The 14,650-nt window shown below is 41.4% G+C and overlaps 3 protein-coding genes across 16 annotated transcripts in view; 1 reads left to right on the top strand and 2 right to left on the bottom strand.

Annotated features, from left to right (window-relative positions):
- Positions 1 to 5,966, bottom strand: part of LOC135259869 (protein kinase C-binding protein NELL2a-like) — a 71,715-nt gene extending 65,749 nt beyond the window's left edge. The window contains exons 1-3 of one of the 2 annotated variants that reach the window (XM_064344731.1): positions 5,834 to 5,966; positions 4,394 to 4,460; positions 1,990 to 2,083 (exon numbers count right to left, since the gene is read on the bottom strand). In XM_064344731.1, the coding sequence (XP_064200801.1) occupies positions 1,990 to 2,083; positions 4,394 to 4,444 (145 nt within the window). In that variant the 5' untranslated portion in view covers positions 4,445 to 4,460; positions 5,834 to 5,966. Of the gene's footprint in view, positions 1 to 9; positions 350 to 1,989; positions 2,084 to 4,393; positions 4,461 to 5,833 lie in introns of those variants that run through there. The other variant, XM_064344730.1, reaches the window with a different exon arrangement.
- Positions 5,862 to 14,650, bottom strand: part of dbx2 (developing brain homeobox 2) — a 98,819-nt gene continuing 90,030 nt past the window's right edge. For 12 of the 13 annotated variants that reach the window (XM_064344735.1, XM_064344734.1, XM_064344737.1 and 9 more), the window contains 2 exons: positions 14,204 to 14,388; positions 11,794 to 14,107 (listed from right to left, as the gene is read on the bottom strand). In XM_064344735.1, the coding sequence (XP_064200805.1) occupies positions 13,760 to 14,107; positions 14,204 to 14,388 (533 nt within the window). In that variant the 3' untranslated portion in view covers positions 11,794 to 13,759. Of the gene's footprint in view, positions 5,992 to 11,793; positions 14,108 to 14,203; positions 14,389 to 14,650 lie in introns of those variants that run through there. The other variant, XM_064344738.1, reaches the window with a different exon arrangement.
- On the top strand, positions 7,854 to 10,975 carry LOC135259874 (prolactin-like). Its single transcript, XM_064344750.1, has 5 exons — positions 7,854 to 7,956; positions 8,105 to 8,283; positions 8,589 to 8,696; positions 9,265 to 9,432; positions 10,247 to 10,975. Exons 1-5 carry the CDS (start codon positions 7,935 to 7,937, stop codon positions 10,442 to 10,444), a joined length of 675 nt encoding a protein of 224 aa, XP_064200820.1. The 5' UTR covers positions 7,854 to 7,934; the 3' UTR covers positions 10,445 to 10,975.

Here is a 14,650-nt window from a genome sequence, read left to right as displayed (position 1 = left end):
TGGTCCTACCTGAAAAGATGCAAAATATGCCGAGCAAAAAACAAAATCTTAATAATCCCATCATGAATGCAAAAGCAAATTAGTCCATGTTTTTCCGTGCACTTTCAAAATATAGACGATACAGTGAAACGAATCACATAAGCGAGACAGTCACACCAGCGAAGTATTAAGCATCCCCAAATATTTGACAGACCATCATTTCAGCTTTAAACGCCAAATCGAGCGGAAAGGGGCAAAGACAATATATTCCATTCGATCTCGCTCAGTAGAAGACAGAAGGCATCCGTTCCATCCCCATTAAAGCAAGGTGCACTGGTTTAGAGCGTTCCTGTGCGCAGGCTGTACTGCGCGCGACGAGTGAGCACGATTCCCAGGGTTGAGGAAAGCGAGGCGCGGCGAGCCGCATAAAATCCGGCCCCCTTGTGGACTTAACTGGCGAATCATCTCTAACGTTGTGAGTGGTATCACCGTCTACTTCACGAAGGAGAGGAAGAAACAAATACTAAAGCGGCAGCTGTCAAGGTAGGCTTATTACCTAAATTATAAAATATGAAATGTTATGCACGAGCACATTGAATCGACGTCAACATTAATACATATACATTTTGTGTCTTGCCCTTTGTCTAAACCCTCTTGGACATACTTCTCTGGTCCAGCATCCCAGCCAAACGCTTGTGATGTTCATCGAAGGAAAAAAAAAAAAAAAAACGAGACCACCACCTTCGCCTAGTCAATTAAGGTTGTGCTGACTGCTTTGATTTCTCCCTCCGCTATGCAAATTTAGATCTTGACTCTCTTAGCAATAAAAGCCCTCACACGACACCAACCTATGAAACCTGCGTATATAACATTAAGGCAATATTATATGCTCATAGAAGTTTCATTAAACTTCAGCTCCCAGTCATATATTGCAAGTGGAGAGCACTTGCAACTGCCGAATGAAGCGCTCCAAGGAGGTTGCGTGATAAATTGCGATGGTCTATGATAATATTCGCCTACATATGAAGGGAAAATACTCAGGACATTGTTTTGAAACAAACGTTGACATGTTCTCAGAATTCACCACGTCGTTTTGCCTAGATGCGTAGCCTATTTCTTTGCGAGAGTTTTAAAAAATCACATTCAATTACATGGCATGCCAGTACAAGCCAAGGTCAGTACATGATTGACTGACTCACAGTGAATGAACCACGCGTTTTCTACAACTACCTTGACCAATATAAATGGATAAATCAATGTATTGAAAGGGGGATAAATCTGTTTTTACCCTAGAGATAGTTTTCTCTATTTCACATCCATCTGGCGGCTTTAAAATACTGAACGGAGCGGGGATAATATTCATAGACTCCACAAGAACATCTACAACCACTGGCAAGCCAAATGATGATGTCAGTAGGAATGTGTCTGTCTTTAAAACCCCGAATTGCATCGGCAAGCACACTAACGCATAACTGGGGCTCAGCTATAACTATAAACAGCAGGCCTCTCTGCCCTCCTTATACCAAAGGCCGCTTCCCCCGGTTAAAACGTTCTGTTGCCCCCTTCACTTTAACCGGCAGATCAGCTGAACGATTGACCTTTTTACGCATTAAAATCTACGTTATTTACTTATTTACCTAACACGCGGTCACCCTGTTTTATTAAACAGGTTTCCGAGTTTTGTGTACTCCAGCTCTCCTTATTTGGGGTTAGTCCAGCTTAGTCCAGGTAGAGACCCTTCTTGACGCACCTTGGACCATTCTGGCTGTTAAACATATTTTTTTCTTTTATCCAAGTAGGTGTTCTTTTTTATTTATCTAATTATTTATTCGTATTTTTACATATTTGTTTAATTACTTGTTTATTTACAGTATGTACTTATGCATTTAGAAATATGAACAAAATAAATAAATAAGATGTATTTGGATACGAAAAGAAACTGAGCTGCCAGGTAAAGGGTTAATGGAATGAAAAAGATCTGTCTGTGTCAGTGGGCTGTGGATGGGTTACCTGCTGATGAATATTCGCACGGAAAGCTGCAAGTCATCGGCATTCTGCTAGGCTTTCCACCAATCAGCTCGCTCAGATTGTTGTACATTTCCTCCTGTAGCCCAGAGGAAGAGAAACGAGAGGCTTCAGTGACCTTCACTGACCTTTCTCTTTCTTTTTTCATCCTCCTACCATTCCCTCTCTTCCTCATCGCACACAAATGCTAATGAACCTTACAGTAGGAAGTGTGTTTGAGGGAACGGTTGGAGAGCAGGATGAAAAAGATCAGTTGATTCACAATATTAAGTTCACTGATGACACCCCCATCAGTCTGGTGTGCATTTATAATATTTTCAGTGAGGTCCATAATGTTTTGGACAAAGACATTTTATTTTTTTTATTTTTTTTTGGCTCTGTACTCCACTCCATTACTTGATTAGTAATCAAACGATTCACAATTCACAATTCAATTTGATTGCCTTTGGAGTCTTATTGGCATTTGTCAACATGAGGACCAGAGTTGTTCCAATGAAAGTCGAGGAGGCCATTATGAGGCTGAGAAATAAGAAAAAAAAACAGTCAGAGACATTAGACAAACCTTACAAAATTTAACAGTTTTGAACATCATTAAGAATAAATAGAGCACTGACGGTAAGCTCAGTAGTCGCAAAGCACCTAGTAGGCCAAGGAAGACCTCTGCAATTGATGACTGAAAAATTATATATAATATAATGAAAAAAAACACCCACAAACATCTGTCCAACAGATCAGAAACACTCCTAAGGAGGCAGGCGTAGATGTGTCAGTGACTACTGTCTGCTGATGACTTCACAAACAGAACTACAGAAGCTACACTGCAAGATGCAAACTAGTTAGCCACAAAACAGGATGGCCAGGTTACAATTTGCTAAGAAGCACCTAAAAGAGTCATCAGAGTGATGGCAAGTACAAGGTGTGGAGGCCAAAAGGAACTGCCCAAGATCCAAAGCACCCCCCCCCACCCCTTATCTGTGAAACATGGTGGTAGGGGTGTTATGGTTTGGGTATACATGGCTGCCACAGCTAGTGGTTCACTAGTCTTCATTGATGATATAACTGTTGATAGCAGGAGCAGAATGAAATCTGAAGCCTACAGAAGCATCTTAGCAGCTCAAATTCAAGAAAATGCCTCCAAATTTATTTCATTATGCTTAATCTTACAGCAAGACAATGAACCCAAGCCTACTCCTAAAGCAACAAAGACGTTTACAAAGCCAAGAACTTGAAAATCCTTGAGTGGCCAAATCTTCCACCTGATGTGAATCCGACTGAATTATGTGTTTCATATGCTGAAGAGAAAACTTAATGCAACCAACCCCTGAAACAAGCAGGAGCTGAAGATGGCTGCAGTACAGGCCTGGCAGAGCATCGCCAGAAAAGATATTCAGTACCTGGTGATGCTTCTGGGACACAGACTTCAAACAGTCATTGCATGCAAAGGATATGTGACACAGTTCTAAACATGACTACTTTCTATTAAACCCTACTATTTACGTAACATTAATATGTCCCAAACATTATGGTGCCCTGAAATGGGGGGAGGGGTGCTGTGTATAAAGCATGCTGTAATTTTTGCATGGTGAAACCAAAGTGTATAAAAATACCCTTAAATAAAAGCTGAGAATGTGCACACCATATGAATTGTTTGATTACAAATCTGAAATTGTGGAGTAGAGAGTCAAATCAAGAAAAAATGTCTGTCGCGAACATTGTGTAGCACACTGTGTCTGAATTTATCTGCTATTTTTTGTGCGTGTGAATATGCTGTATGTGAACAGCAAGCTGTTCTCTGGCCTGGAAAGTACTTACATCAATTATTTAAAAAATACTTTATAGCTGCCATTTGTGTCTTATTCTGGACTTATTGCCATTTGAAAAGAATGGTTGCCTCATTAAACCTGCGAATGCTAGCAGAAGTGGTGATTCTGCAGCCAACTCTGAGGCTGTGAAAAAATAACAACACATATCTGCTCAATGGGGGTGTCAACAAAAGCAGCCATTTTATTTTATTGACTGTGACCAAATTTTACACAAGAACGGCCATTATACGTGGCGATAGCACCTTAAAGAGACTTCACTGCATGTAATCTGTCTCAAACCATTTAGGCCATTAACTTTTTATTAAAATATGGGTATATCAATTTATTGGATTGGTTGATTTTTAATATCAGCTCTACGGGAGGGGAAAAAAAAACAAAAAAACACAGAGCTATGGTGCCCAGCCCATGTGGGCTTATAAAATGCTATCATACAGGAACAATAGCTTCGTACCAAAAAGTAAAAATATTACATTATTACAGTATTATGTGCAGTAATGTAAAGAGAAGTGTGGTTGGCCTACAGGGTTAGAACAGCTTGTTACCATAGATACGGGTGGTTGGCACACCTGCAGTTTGTCAGCACAGTTCGCCTTTGCTTGCTGCTCACAGGTGTTCATGTGGGGTTCAGGTTACCTGCAGGGCGGAAAGAGGATTCTGGGAGTTTGAGTACATTAGTAAGGCAGATAATCATAATTGCACAGGAAGCACAATCAATTATTTTTTAAATTATTTTTCAATTATATTTATACTGACACATTTTAATGAGATGCATTATAAAGGTTGGCACCTGATCTCTGTTTAATAAGAGAGTTGTTTCTCAAGTTTATATTCCTTGCAATGACTCAGTAAATTGGAAGTAGAAGCCTTTCTGAAGCGATCCTCACTAATAACCACATTAATTTATCAAGACAGCAGGAAAGTGAGTAAATGGCCAAAGAATTTCAAGCTGAGGCGTACTGAGAAATATGCGGTCCACAAAATATCGGAATTATTTTCTGATATAAAAGGAAAGTTGATGGAAGGCATGTTGTGCAATCATCCAAAGTGTTTTCCTGAGAAAAGAGTCATCTCTCAATCCAAACACAGGCCAAGCCATTGACTGCCAAGCCTCATTACTGCAGCACCCATCCCATCCGCTCACTGTTGTTTTAGAAATGGATTAATTTTTTTTTTTTAAAGAGATCCTTTCAAGCATACAATGCATTCAATCTTTGGGATTTGACTAAAAAAACTGAAATGTTATTGTCAAGAAGACTGATTAAAATAAGTGACTGCAGAAGTCACAGTTTACATTCTCAACTGTGATAACAGAAAGTAAGCTACTAGAAGTGACTCATAGCACCTGTGTAATATTTTAAATGAGTTCTCAACATATGCAGCCATTCTTATTGGTCAAAATCAGCATAGCATTATTCACACATGGCCATCGTACACAAGAACAAAAATAAATGGAACTGAAACAAAAACTACTGTAAGAGCCATAAGTTCAAGCTAAATTTGGCAATTATAAACCACTGCTAATGTTAAAATACAGCACGATGTATTGCGGCTCTACTATAATTGTACTAATTTTGAGAGTGAACGTAAAACACACTCTCAACACACTTTTACCAACTTTTACGAACCAGCAGGTTTTGAATCCATGTCACTCTATAACTTAATTTTCAGTTGTGTGTTTTAGGCGCCATCCAGTGTTCGTTTTACACATTGCCTTAAAATGTAGGCACCTGCCATGACTGTACAATAAAATTATAAGCGAAAAATCACTCTCTTTAGACATAACTAGATACATTTGAATTTTAATTTGGTCGTGAAAACTATGGAAATGGCCCAGATATCCGAACAGAAAGGAGGCTATAGAGTTCTAGGCCAGCACAAGTTCAGAACATTTATTCGTATCTGACCCAGCATCGCAGGGCCCTGGACCATCAGTCTGCAGGGGGCTGAAATGTGAGCTGTAGGTCTCCTTCCTGCAGTCAGTACAGAATTGAATCTATGGTTATTACCAGCATCGCGTTAAGGTGAAAATCCACAGTCGTGTATCTGGACTGTCTTCCTTGTTAGTCATCATCTGCAGTGGTGTGCCTATGGGCTCTTTGATTCGGTGGTTTCCCTTTGGTCTTTGCCTGGTGGTTACTGGATCCTGCCCATGAGATCATTTCTTCTGTCAGAATAGAGAAGAGAGAGAGAGAAATTAATCCACTTTATTCATTTGTATGCAGATTATTTCAATTCATGGTTGAAGAGGATTCTTGACGTTTTCCTTTGTTTCAACCTTTCCACCAGGTTTCCCTCTAGTCTCCCTTGTGATAAGGCCTCAGGCATAAACCCCTAGACCACAGAACTGCACTACAACTGGAACAGCTACCCAAATCTATGAAATAAGGATCTAGCTGTTCAAATTGCAATGCAGTTCTGTGGTCTAGGGGTTTACACCTGAGGTTTAAACTCCAGCTTGGCACACTATAATTGACCGCACATGTTCAGCTGCCAGTCACTACAATGACTCAAAAATACTGCAGAAATAAGTGGTCAGAAAGTTTTAAAAATAACAACGGGTTCACAACTTCATATTGAGTTTTGACATTACTCCAGACATTGCAGATGCATTGGTATTTACAATATAAAATCATTGGATTCTAAATTAATTCTTATGACTTTTGCATATTTTTGTCTCTGCACATTAATATTGCATGATCCTATTTTAATGTCCTAATAGATCTGGAAATCTTTAATATCATATGGCAGTTAATGTTCAAAAGTCAATTAATTTGGGTAATAATTCAGATAATTTTCAAATACAATTTTGCTACTGTAATTAATGTCTGAAAATCCATTCGTCATAGGCTACTGTACGCCAGTAGCATATCTCAAATAGTAAAGCTCAAATTCAGTGCCTTTCCACTCGAGCGTTATTCATCCGAAATTATGCTCAGTTACGAACGTCATCATATGCGCGAGAAAAATACGAGCGTCATGCGAGCACGCATGCAGCTGCCGGCTTTGAGGATGACGCATTAACGGGAAGACGCTACCCCAAAGCATTTGTGCACGTTTCTTCCAAAGTAAATGGCATTTCAATCTTCCTTTTCAGTATAAAATTTATTTTCCCCACGAATAACATTTTCTCCATAGATTTCCTTGTTGTATTTCACTAAAATAATGCCAGACACACAACTTGCATGAAAATGTACAAATCACATCTTTTGAAAATTCGGGTTTATTAAGGTTTTAAAATTATAAACTATGGTAAATATGAAATATTTATTTTAATAGATGCAATTGCTGGCTTACAGGTCCACCCAAATGTGGCTTCAGTATATTTCAAATGCTGATTTGTTTTGTGTTAATTTGGGAATGAGAAATTCCGCAATGGACTGTGGACAAATATATCATCTAGCCCCTGAGCACAATACTGAACACTGGAAACTCGGTTGTTATCTGTAAATGTATGAGCCTGCCAGAGTCACAGCCTCCGGAAAACTGAAGTGTCCCTGACAACACTAAGACTCCTGGGAAAGCACAGGCAGAGATTTTGCTTCTGACAGGATATGGACACTGCTCCAGGAGAGGAGTACGCAGAGTTACTGCTGTCACTCATTCGCCGGGGTTAAGAAATGAAAGGTGATTGCATCAGAGGTAGTGAAGGGAGGGGAGGGGAAGGGAGGAGAAATTTCCTAGATGTTTAGCTCTTCGGATTTTGCCACTGTTGGTCGATGTGAAATTTTGCTGTCCGTGGGTAGGCAGGCATCTCATGATTCCTCTTCTTCTTTCTCTCTTTCTGGAGGCTGTCAGGGTTTTTCCTTCAGCTCTGTGCATCCATCCGAGAGGGAGAGGGGGCATGACAGTCCCTCAAAATTTCCCCCACGCGCACGCACGCACTCTCCGCAGTGTTCCGCCTGATTTGGTGATGGCCGCTCCGGGGTGCGGACTGACGCCGAGGCCCGATCCTGTGACGAATCAAAAACTCGTGCGCACTTTGCCAACCCCCCCCCCCCCCACCTCTCCAATGACCATTTAAGTCACAGTCATAGCAGCAGTTCAATCTGCTTGCCTGGCTTCAGCTCGGAGAATATCCTCACTCAGGACATCCGCTACCACTGCCAAATGTCCCAGGACATGAAACACGGTACTTCTAAGAATTATGGTTATCGTAGTGCGGTTATCAGCTGTATTCCAGAGATTCAGCTGAAAGGTCAGAAACAGGATCCTCATTTTGGTACGGTGCACCTAACTGCAGATCATTTCTGTTTCTCTGCACTCTTTTTTTTTTGTAGTGTCTGTGCTTCTCCTCCTCCTGATGTGCCGGGACCTATGCGTGGCGGTGCGCTCTGTGCCCGTCTGTGCCCGCGGGCACGCGGGGTGCCAGCCCGTGTCGCTCGTGGAGCTTCTCGACAGGGTGATCCAGCACTCCGCCCGGATACACGGCCTCTCCAGCGACCTGCACTCGGAGTTTGTGAGTCTTCTTCTCCTGTCCGGTTTCTCTGCATGTTTTTGTAAAGCATACAGGTATCTGTAGTGTTACGCTGCTTCTATTTCGTCAGGCCACTAAGGCACACAGTAAAATTCTGGACTCGTATGCACTCTGTCAGAGTTGAATCAACACTGGAGTTTTTCCTGCGTACATGCTAAAATGGTAAATTTGACAGTTGTGACGTCATCAAGGTTGTCAAATTGCTTGATTGTCGCTTCATTCTTTGGACGAGCCTCTCTCTTCTCTGATGGTCTGTTTGTTTTTGCCTCCATCTTTCTCCTCTGAAGGAACAAAACCTTCTCACCAGCAGAAATCAGATCGGCAGAGCCAATCGGAGATGTCACACTTCCCACATCCTGACTCCTGCTGGGAAAGAGAATGTTCAGAGTCTGGCTGTGAGTACAGGAATTATGTTCCACCCACGTGCCGCTCCGTGTGGCCATGAATTTACACTAATTAGCGTTAAAATCATCATTAACTAATATATTTAAAAGGCATTAATGACAAATGTACTTTAGGAAGCAGAGAAAGGAAGCTGAAAATGACATCAAAATTCAGAGAATCAGACACCTAAATACATTACAATCATTATGCACAGTCTCACAAGGGATTTGCGAATGTTCAACAGTGCTGTTAATTCTTGGCAAATGTATTGTGTTTTTCATGTCCATACATCAATTAAGTAACAGTTTTTTACAGGCAGAAGATTTTCTTATGATAAATCATTGCTAGACCCAGAAAACAGAGACAGACAAATTCGAGTGGCATTGTAATCGTTAAAGTATAACAAGAAGTTCAAAAACAAGGGTATGGTTTTTTTTTGTTTTTTTTTTTTTAAATACGGAGTCAGTTATTCTAACGTGTTATTCGAATCTATTCAGTCTTACTGAATTTATCCGCGCAAAACGCACGTTTCCGTCCGTCCATGACGTCACCGTGCATTTCCTGCATCCCCCCCCGTAGAGGGAGGAGCTGACGGGGGTGATCCTGAAGCTGCTGCTCGCCTGGAGAGAGCCGCTGTCGCAGTTCCACCGGAACGCCGCGCACCGCGAGGACTCCAGCGGCCTGGCGCGGGCGATGAGCAACATGGCGCACAAGCTGAGGGGCGGGGTGGAGAAGGTGGCGGAAAAGGTGAGACTTCGCCACGATTTTAGCCGCAGCGCGTTTAGTCTGCAAACGTGTTGTCGTTAAAGCGCAAAGAGGCCAGTGTTTCTTGCGTCGTGTTCTAATTTGTAGAACTCATGAGAAATATCTGCGGGATGTTGAGCTATTTTTATAATGACTATATAATATGTAATAATTGGATAATTATTCGAGCCATATATAGATTACTGGGGATGCTGCCATCCCCAAAATCTAGCTCAGGTGCTTTGATTTGGGATATCTGTAAGTTAAATTGAAACATCCATCAGTGGCACAACGTCAGAATCAGTTGTATGCATAGGCACCCCTCATCCGTTCTGCAATCGCTTCCCCCGCTAGATAGACAGCTTTTGTGTGTGTGTGTGTGTGAGAGAGAGAGATATATCAGTCTGTGTTGAGCTGCGTGTGTGTGTGTGTGTGTGTGTGTGTGTGTGTGTGTGTGAGAGAGAGAGAGAGAGAGATATCAGTCTGTGTTGAGCTGCGTGTGTGTGTGTGCGTGTGTGCCTGAGTGGTGTATCAGTCTATGTGTTGAGCAGTGTGTGTGTGTGTGTGTGTGTGAGAGAGAGAGATATATATCAGTCTGTGTTAAGCTGCGTGTGTGTGTCTGCGTGTGTGCCTGAGTGGTGTATCAGTCTATGTGTTGAGCAGTGTGTGTGTGTGTGTGTGTGTGTGTATGCCTGAGTGGTGTATCAGTCTATGTGTTGAGCAGAGTGTTTGTGTGATCTGTGGTACTGCGTGCTGGTGGACACTGTGCTTTGGGGGTCCCTGGGTGCCAGTACTGAGTTCTGGCTCCCCCTTGCAGATGCAGCTCCTGGGCATGTTTAGTAACTCTCTGGGTGGCCCCCCCTCGGCAGGAGACCCACAGCCCCCCTCGTCGAACGGAGAGACTGGTCCCATGAGCGACTACGAGCTCCTGCTCTGCTTCCGTAGGGATTTCGATAAAGTGCACAGTTTCCTGAGAATCCTGAAGTGCAGGATGTTCCCTGAACACGGATGCTAAGCCTACGAGCAAGGACTGAGAATGGACTTAAAGGCATACTGTGCAGGATTTGTACCTTGAAAATATTCCAAAATAATCACATCTATGATGCTCTGGCAATTTTTGCCTTTTTATGCACTTTTGTCAAATTTGCACCTTTACTTGTATTTGTTATTATAAAATGTGTTCATGAAGTTTCTGGGCATGGTGCTCTTTTCTGTGTGGGGAGAGGTGCTCTGTTCTGTTCTGAGGGACATCTTGGAAGAAATTCAGACAAACCGTTAGACGAAAAGTGTGGGTTTGTTTCAGTGGAAGCTGTGTTGTGACACAAAATAATGAAATCAAAATTATATCAAAATTGTTTTTTGTATAGTATGATGTGTACTGTGGTCTTCAGTTCTTTTAAAAGATATTTAGCAGAATTTCTACCAAAAATAGTGTATGCAAGTGTCTGAATTGAAGAACTTTGCATAATTCTTGGGTAAGAGAGAAGCCCGCATTTTTATTTATAAATGAACAATTTACAAATAAAGTCATTATTCAGCAAATATATACATTTGATGTTTTCATTGAACATTTTTGTTCAACAGCAAGTTCATTTTAGTGGTAAAAATACACTAGCTTAATTTCTTATTTTATTAAGAGACACCTGCCTGTCATTTATATGTGTATTCCAGACCAATTCTAATCCTATTTAATATATCTGAATATAGTTAGTAAAGCATGAGATTGAAACATTACCAGGACCTGCCAAAATAAAAAATAAAACACCTTTTGCTACCCCAAACACACAGTATCCCTTCAAATTAAATTAATATAACACTTTAATAGTAACAACTAAACTCCTTTTTAATTATTAGGTTACTGGGGAAGAGAATTCTCCTTAATGAAGAATTGCCTTGACTTTGTCCGTAACTTTACAAATTAAAAGCAAGTGTTTTTAAAAATGTACTAATAACAACAGTTCAGCAAGTTCACCAAAATAAACTCACCAAACAGAGGAAAAGGATTTTGCTAATTTGCTAATTTGCAATTGATACATTGTTTGGGGTCAATAACATTGACTGAATCTAAACCATATATGTGTGTGACTGAGCCTCCACCCTACCCATTAAATTGAAATGGGCCTGCCAAAATGTAACATATATTCTACTGTTTATATATATGGTTTCTAATATCACAGTTGGATTGCTGTTGCTGGGACGTTTATTAAATATAATTAAATCTAAAAGATGAGTCATTGAACTATTAAAACACATGAGCCTCATTCTGTACCATTATTAATATTAATTTAAATGAATTCGCAGCGGATTCATTTTGTCATTGAAATCTGAATATGCAGCCTCAACCATATACAACAAGAGAAGAACTATTCCATATTCAATTTTAATAATGAGTTCTGAGGCAACAAGGGAGCAATATTCATAAACACAATTCCAATAAAAAAACAAGACTTAAGCATGGAGAATTCTAAGAAAACTAGTAAATCTTAGGTTACATTTAGCAATGTACCTGATTGTAATTAATAACACTCGAGGTTAAGGGCTGCTTGTAAAAAGGTTTGGAGCGCTGGAAAGATCTAGAAAGAGGCTTGAGAGTCATGCAGATTCAGAGAGCTTAAGGCGATGAAAGATGTGCCACAGCCAGCCGGAAACAGAGGCATAAACAAGCGCGCCAGTTTCCTATGAGACGGATTCTCTTCAAGATTTGGGATGACAATGAGTAATGCTCAGAACCATATTTTTTTTACAGTGCTGCATGCACATTAGACCAGGGGAGGGATTCTGACTGAATGAATCACACAAAACAGTGCGAGACTTTTGCAAATGGACCAGGCCCGCAGGCTCACGTCTGGAAAGGATCCAACGCTTGTCGTGTCGTGATTCGCGTGAATTTCTGCATACAGTTCCCCTAATCTATGCTAACGTTTTTAGCGACACTGTTGTAATCGTGCTCATGACGGTAGAAGAAGCCGGGGTAAGATGGATGCCCCCCCTAAAAAGAATTTTCTGTGATAATAAATGTCACAGACAAGTCCTCGCCTATGCAATTCATCGCCAGTGTACAAATGCTGTACCAAGACTGAGGCGTTACATAAGTGAACATGTAAACTCGTGTTAAGTAAGATCACTATCAAACCCTTTGCTCATACTGTAGCTTACAGTCAATGTCCTTGCTTGTGCCATCTCGGACGCCTTTGGTTTTAAAAGGACCCTTTGTGTTCTTCAGTGTGAGTCACCGACAAAACACGTATTGTTAAACCGATTGAGGGGCTATCCATCTCAATCTCTTGTTTTAGCAATGCTTATTTTTCAGTGCAGTTCTAAGTACAATACCCCCATTCGCATCAATGATCCAGTTTTCTGTAAGGTAATTTAAAGTTTAATTAGCGTTTTGTCAACAATGACAATACAGTGTTACAACACATGACACCATGTATCCTACAAGGTTTCCGACTGTAGGGTTTCAGTTACTTTCAAGAAGTCTGATGACTAAATATTAATTCTGACATACAGGAAAATACAGCAAAATCAGAATTTTCACAGCTTTTGTTGCGCAAGAGGTGTGTAAAAATCCGGACACTGCCACCAAATACAGAAATGACCAAGGACACAATATGAAATCCTGCTATTAGCACATGTCTGCTTGACGGCTTCATTGGTCTACACCAGATCTACCAACCTGTAGCTTTTCATTTCAACCCTAATTTGGCACACCTGACTACTCATTAGAAGCTCAATAAGCTGTTGGAATTAGGTGTGCTTTGTTTGGATTGAAGTGAAAACCTGCAGGACTTTAGATCTCAAGGAACAGGATTGGTTACCACTGGTCAACGTGCCGTGGATCCAGCATTCTCAGCCCTGGTTGTGGAGAGCCACTGTCTTTCCTGGTTTTTATTTTCACCTCAAAATCAGCAACGGCACCAGACCCAAGAAACCAGGCGAGGTGAATTACATGCTCACCCAGCTGACTGCATCGATCCAGTAAGAAGAAAGAAGAATCACTGTGGCTTTCGTGGAACCAGATCAGGGGGAACTCTAATGCACACACATTACAGTTGCTACACTTACAGTGAGATATCTTTTTTTAATTTATCTTTGTCACTAATGTTTAGCCCGGATTAAATTATTTGCCCGTCACTTCGACTCACAAACAAGTACAAGCCTTGCATTACATTTTTTCTTCACAGACTCAGTTTGGCAAGAACGTTTTAGCGATCGCTAAACTTGTCAAACTGTGCTTGTGATAGAAAAGAAACAGAACAACTCTTGCTTTTAATCATCAGCCAGAGTTAAGGACAATGGCTGATTAAATCCGGGCCTCATTCTTTCTTACTTAGTGAAGATGTGTGGAACGGACGTGGAGGAACAGAGATTCTTTATTGCCGGTGTTGAGTTCCCTTGCTGTGTCCATTTTGGAGTATCTCTGTGTGAAGGCTTGGTGCGAGGAATCGTGGGGTTTTTTTAACTGTTCACAGGAGTGGGGCTCATGCCATGGTTTCGTTCTCAGCGTGTCCCGGGCCGTTTCCCCGACTTTGCTGAGAGGCGATCGCTCCTGCGCCTCCTCTCCTCTCCTCAGATCACTCACCGGCGAGAGCTCCTCGGCCGAGGGCCTCCCACACAGCACCTCCTTCTCTTTCGAGTTCCTCCACTTCATCCTCTGGTTCTGGAACCAGATCTTCACCTGTGTGGAGGGAGAGAGAACAGAAAGTGTCGTGTCCTGTATTCCAGTGAGCCCTGGTGTCGGCACCCATAGATTTGACGCTGACCGAATCTTTACCTGGGACTCTTTCAGCCTCAGGTCAGCCGCCAGCTTGTTCCTGTCGGCCTTGCCGATGTACTTCTGCTTCCGGAAGGTTCTCTCCAGCTCCTTCCTCTGCTCCTCGGAGAAGACGGCCCGCCTCAGGATGCCCTTCCGCGACCTGGGGCCAGAATCTGGGGGCCAAAGTGCCAGGCTTGATCCTTCTGTGGGTGCATCATCATCATCACCATCATTGTCACTGTTATCATTGTCATTATCATCATCTTCATCATCATCGTCGTCATCATCTTCATCATCATCATCATAGTTCTTACTGTCATATCTTCATCATCATAATCCCTATCATTATCTTAATAACATAATAATAAACTTTTGCAAGAATGCAAAGTAAAAATGTGTAATAAATTTAATCAAATAAAATATATCGAAATTATATGTGAAAAGAACGTTAAAGTAAAGGCTCAC

Source organism: Anguilla rostrata, chromosome 7, assembly GCF_018555375.3.
Source record: "Anguilla rostrata isolate EN2019 chromosome 7, ASM1855537v3, whole genome shotgun sequence".
Classification (NCBI taxonomy): Eukaryota; Metazoa; Chordata; class Actinopteri; order Anguilliformes; family Anguillidae; genus Anguilla; species Anguilla rostrata.
Note: the sequence above shows the minus strand (reverse complement) of the source record. Positions and strands in the feature narration are given on the sequence as shown.

What these genes read in the sequence shown, in the direction of transcription:
- LOC135259874 (XM_064344750.1), top strand. Translation starts at nt 7,935, where the DNA reads ATGTCCCAGGACATGAAACACG. An exon ending in GTCCCAGGACATGAAACACG is followed by an intron (nt 7,957 to 8,104) that starts GTACTTCTAAGA and finishes TTTTTTTTGTAG; the next exon opens with TGTCTGTGCTTCTCCTCCTC. An exon ending in AGAATGTTCAGAGTCTGGCT is followed by an intron (nt 8,697 to 9,264) that starts GTGAGTACAGGA and finishes CCCCCCCCGTAG; the next exon opens with AGGGAGGAGCTGACGGGGGT.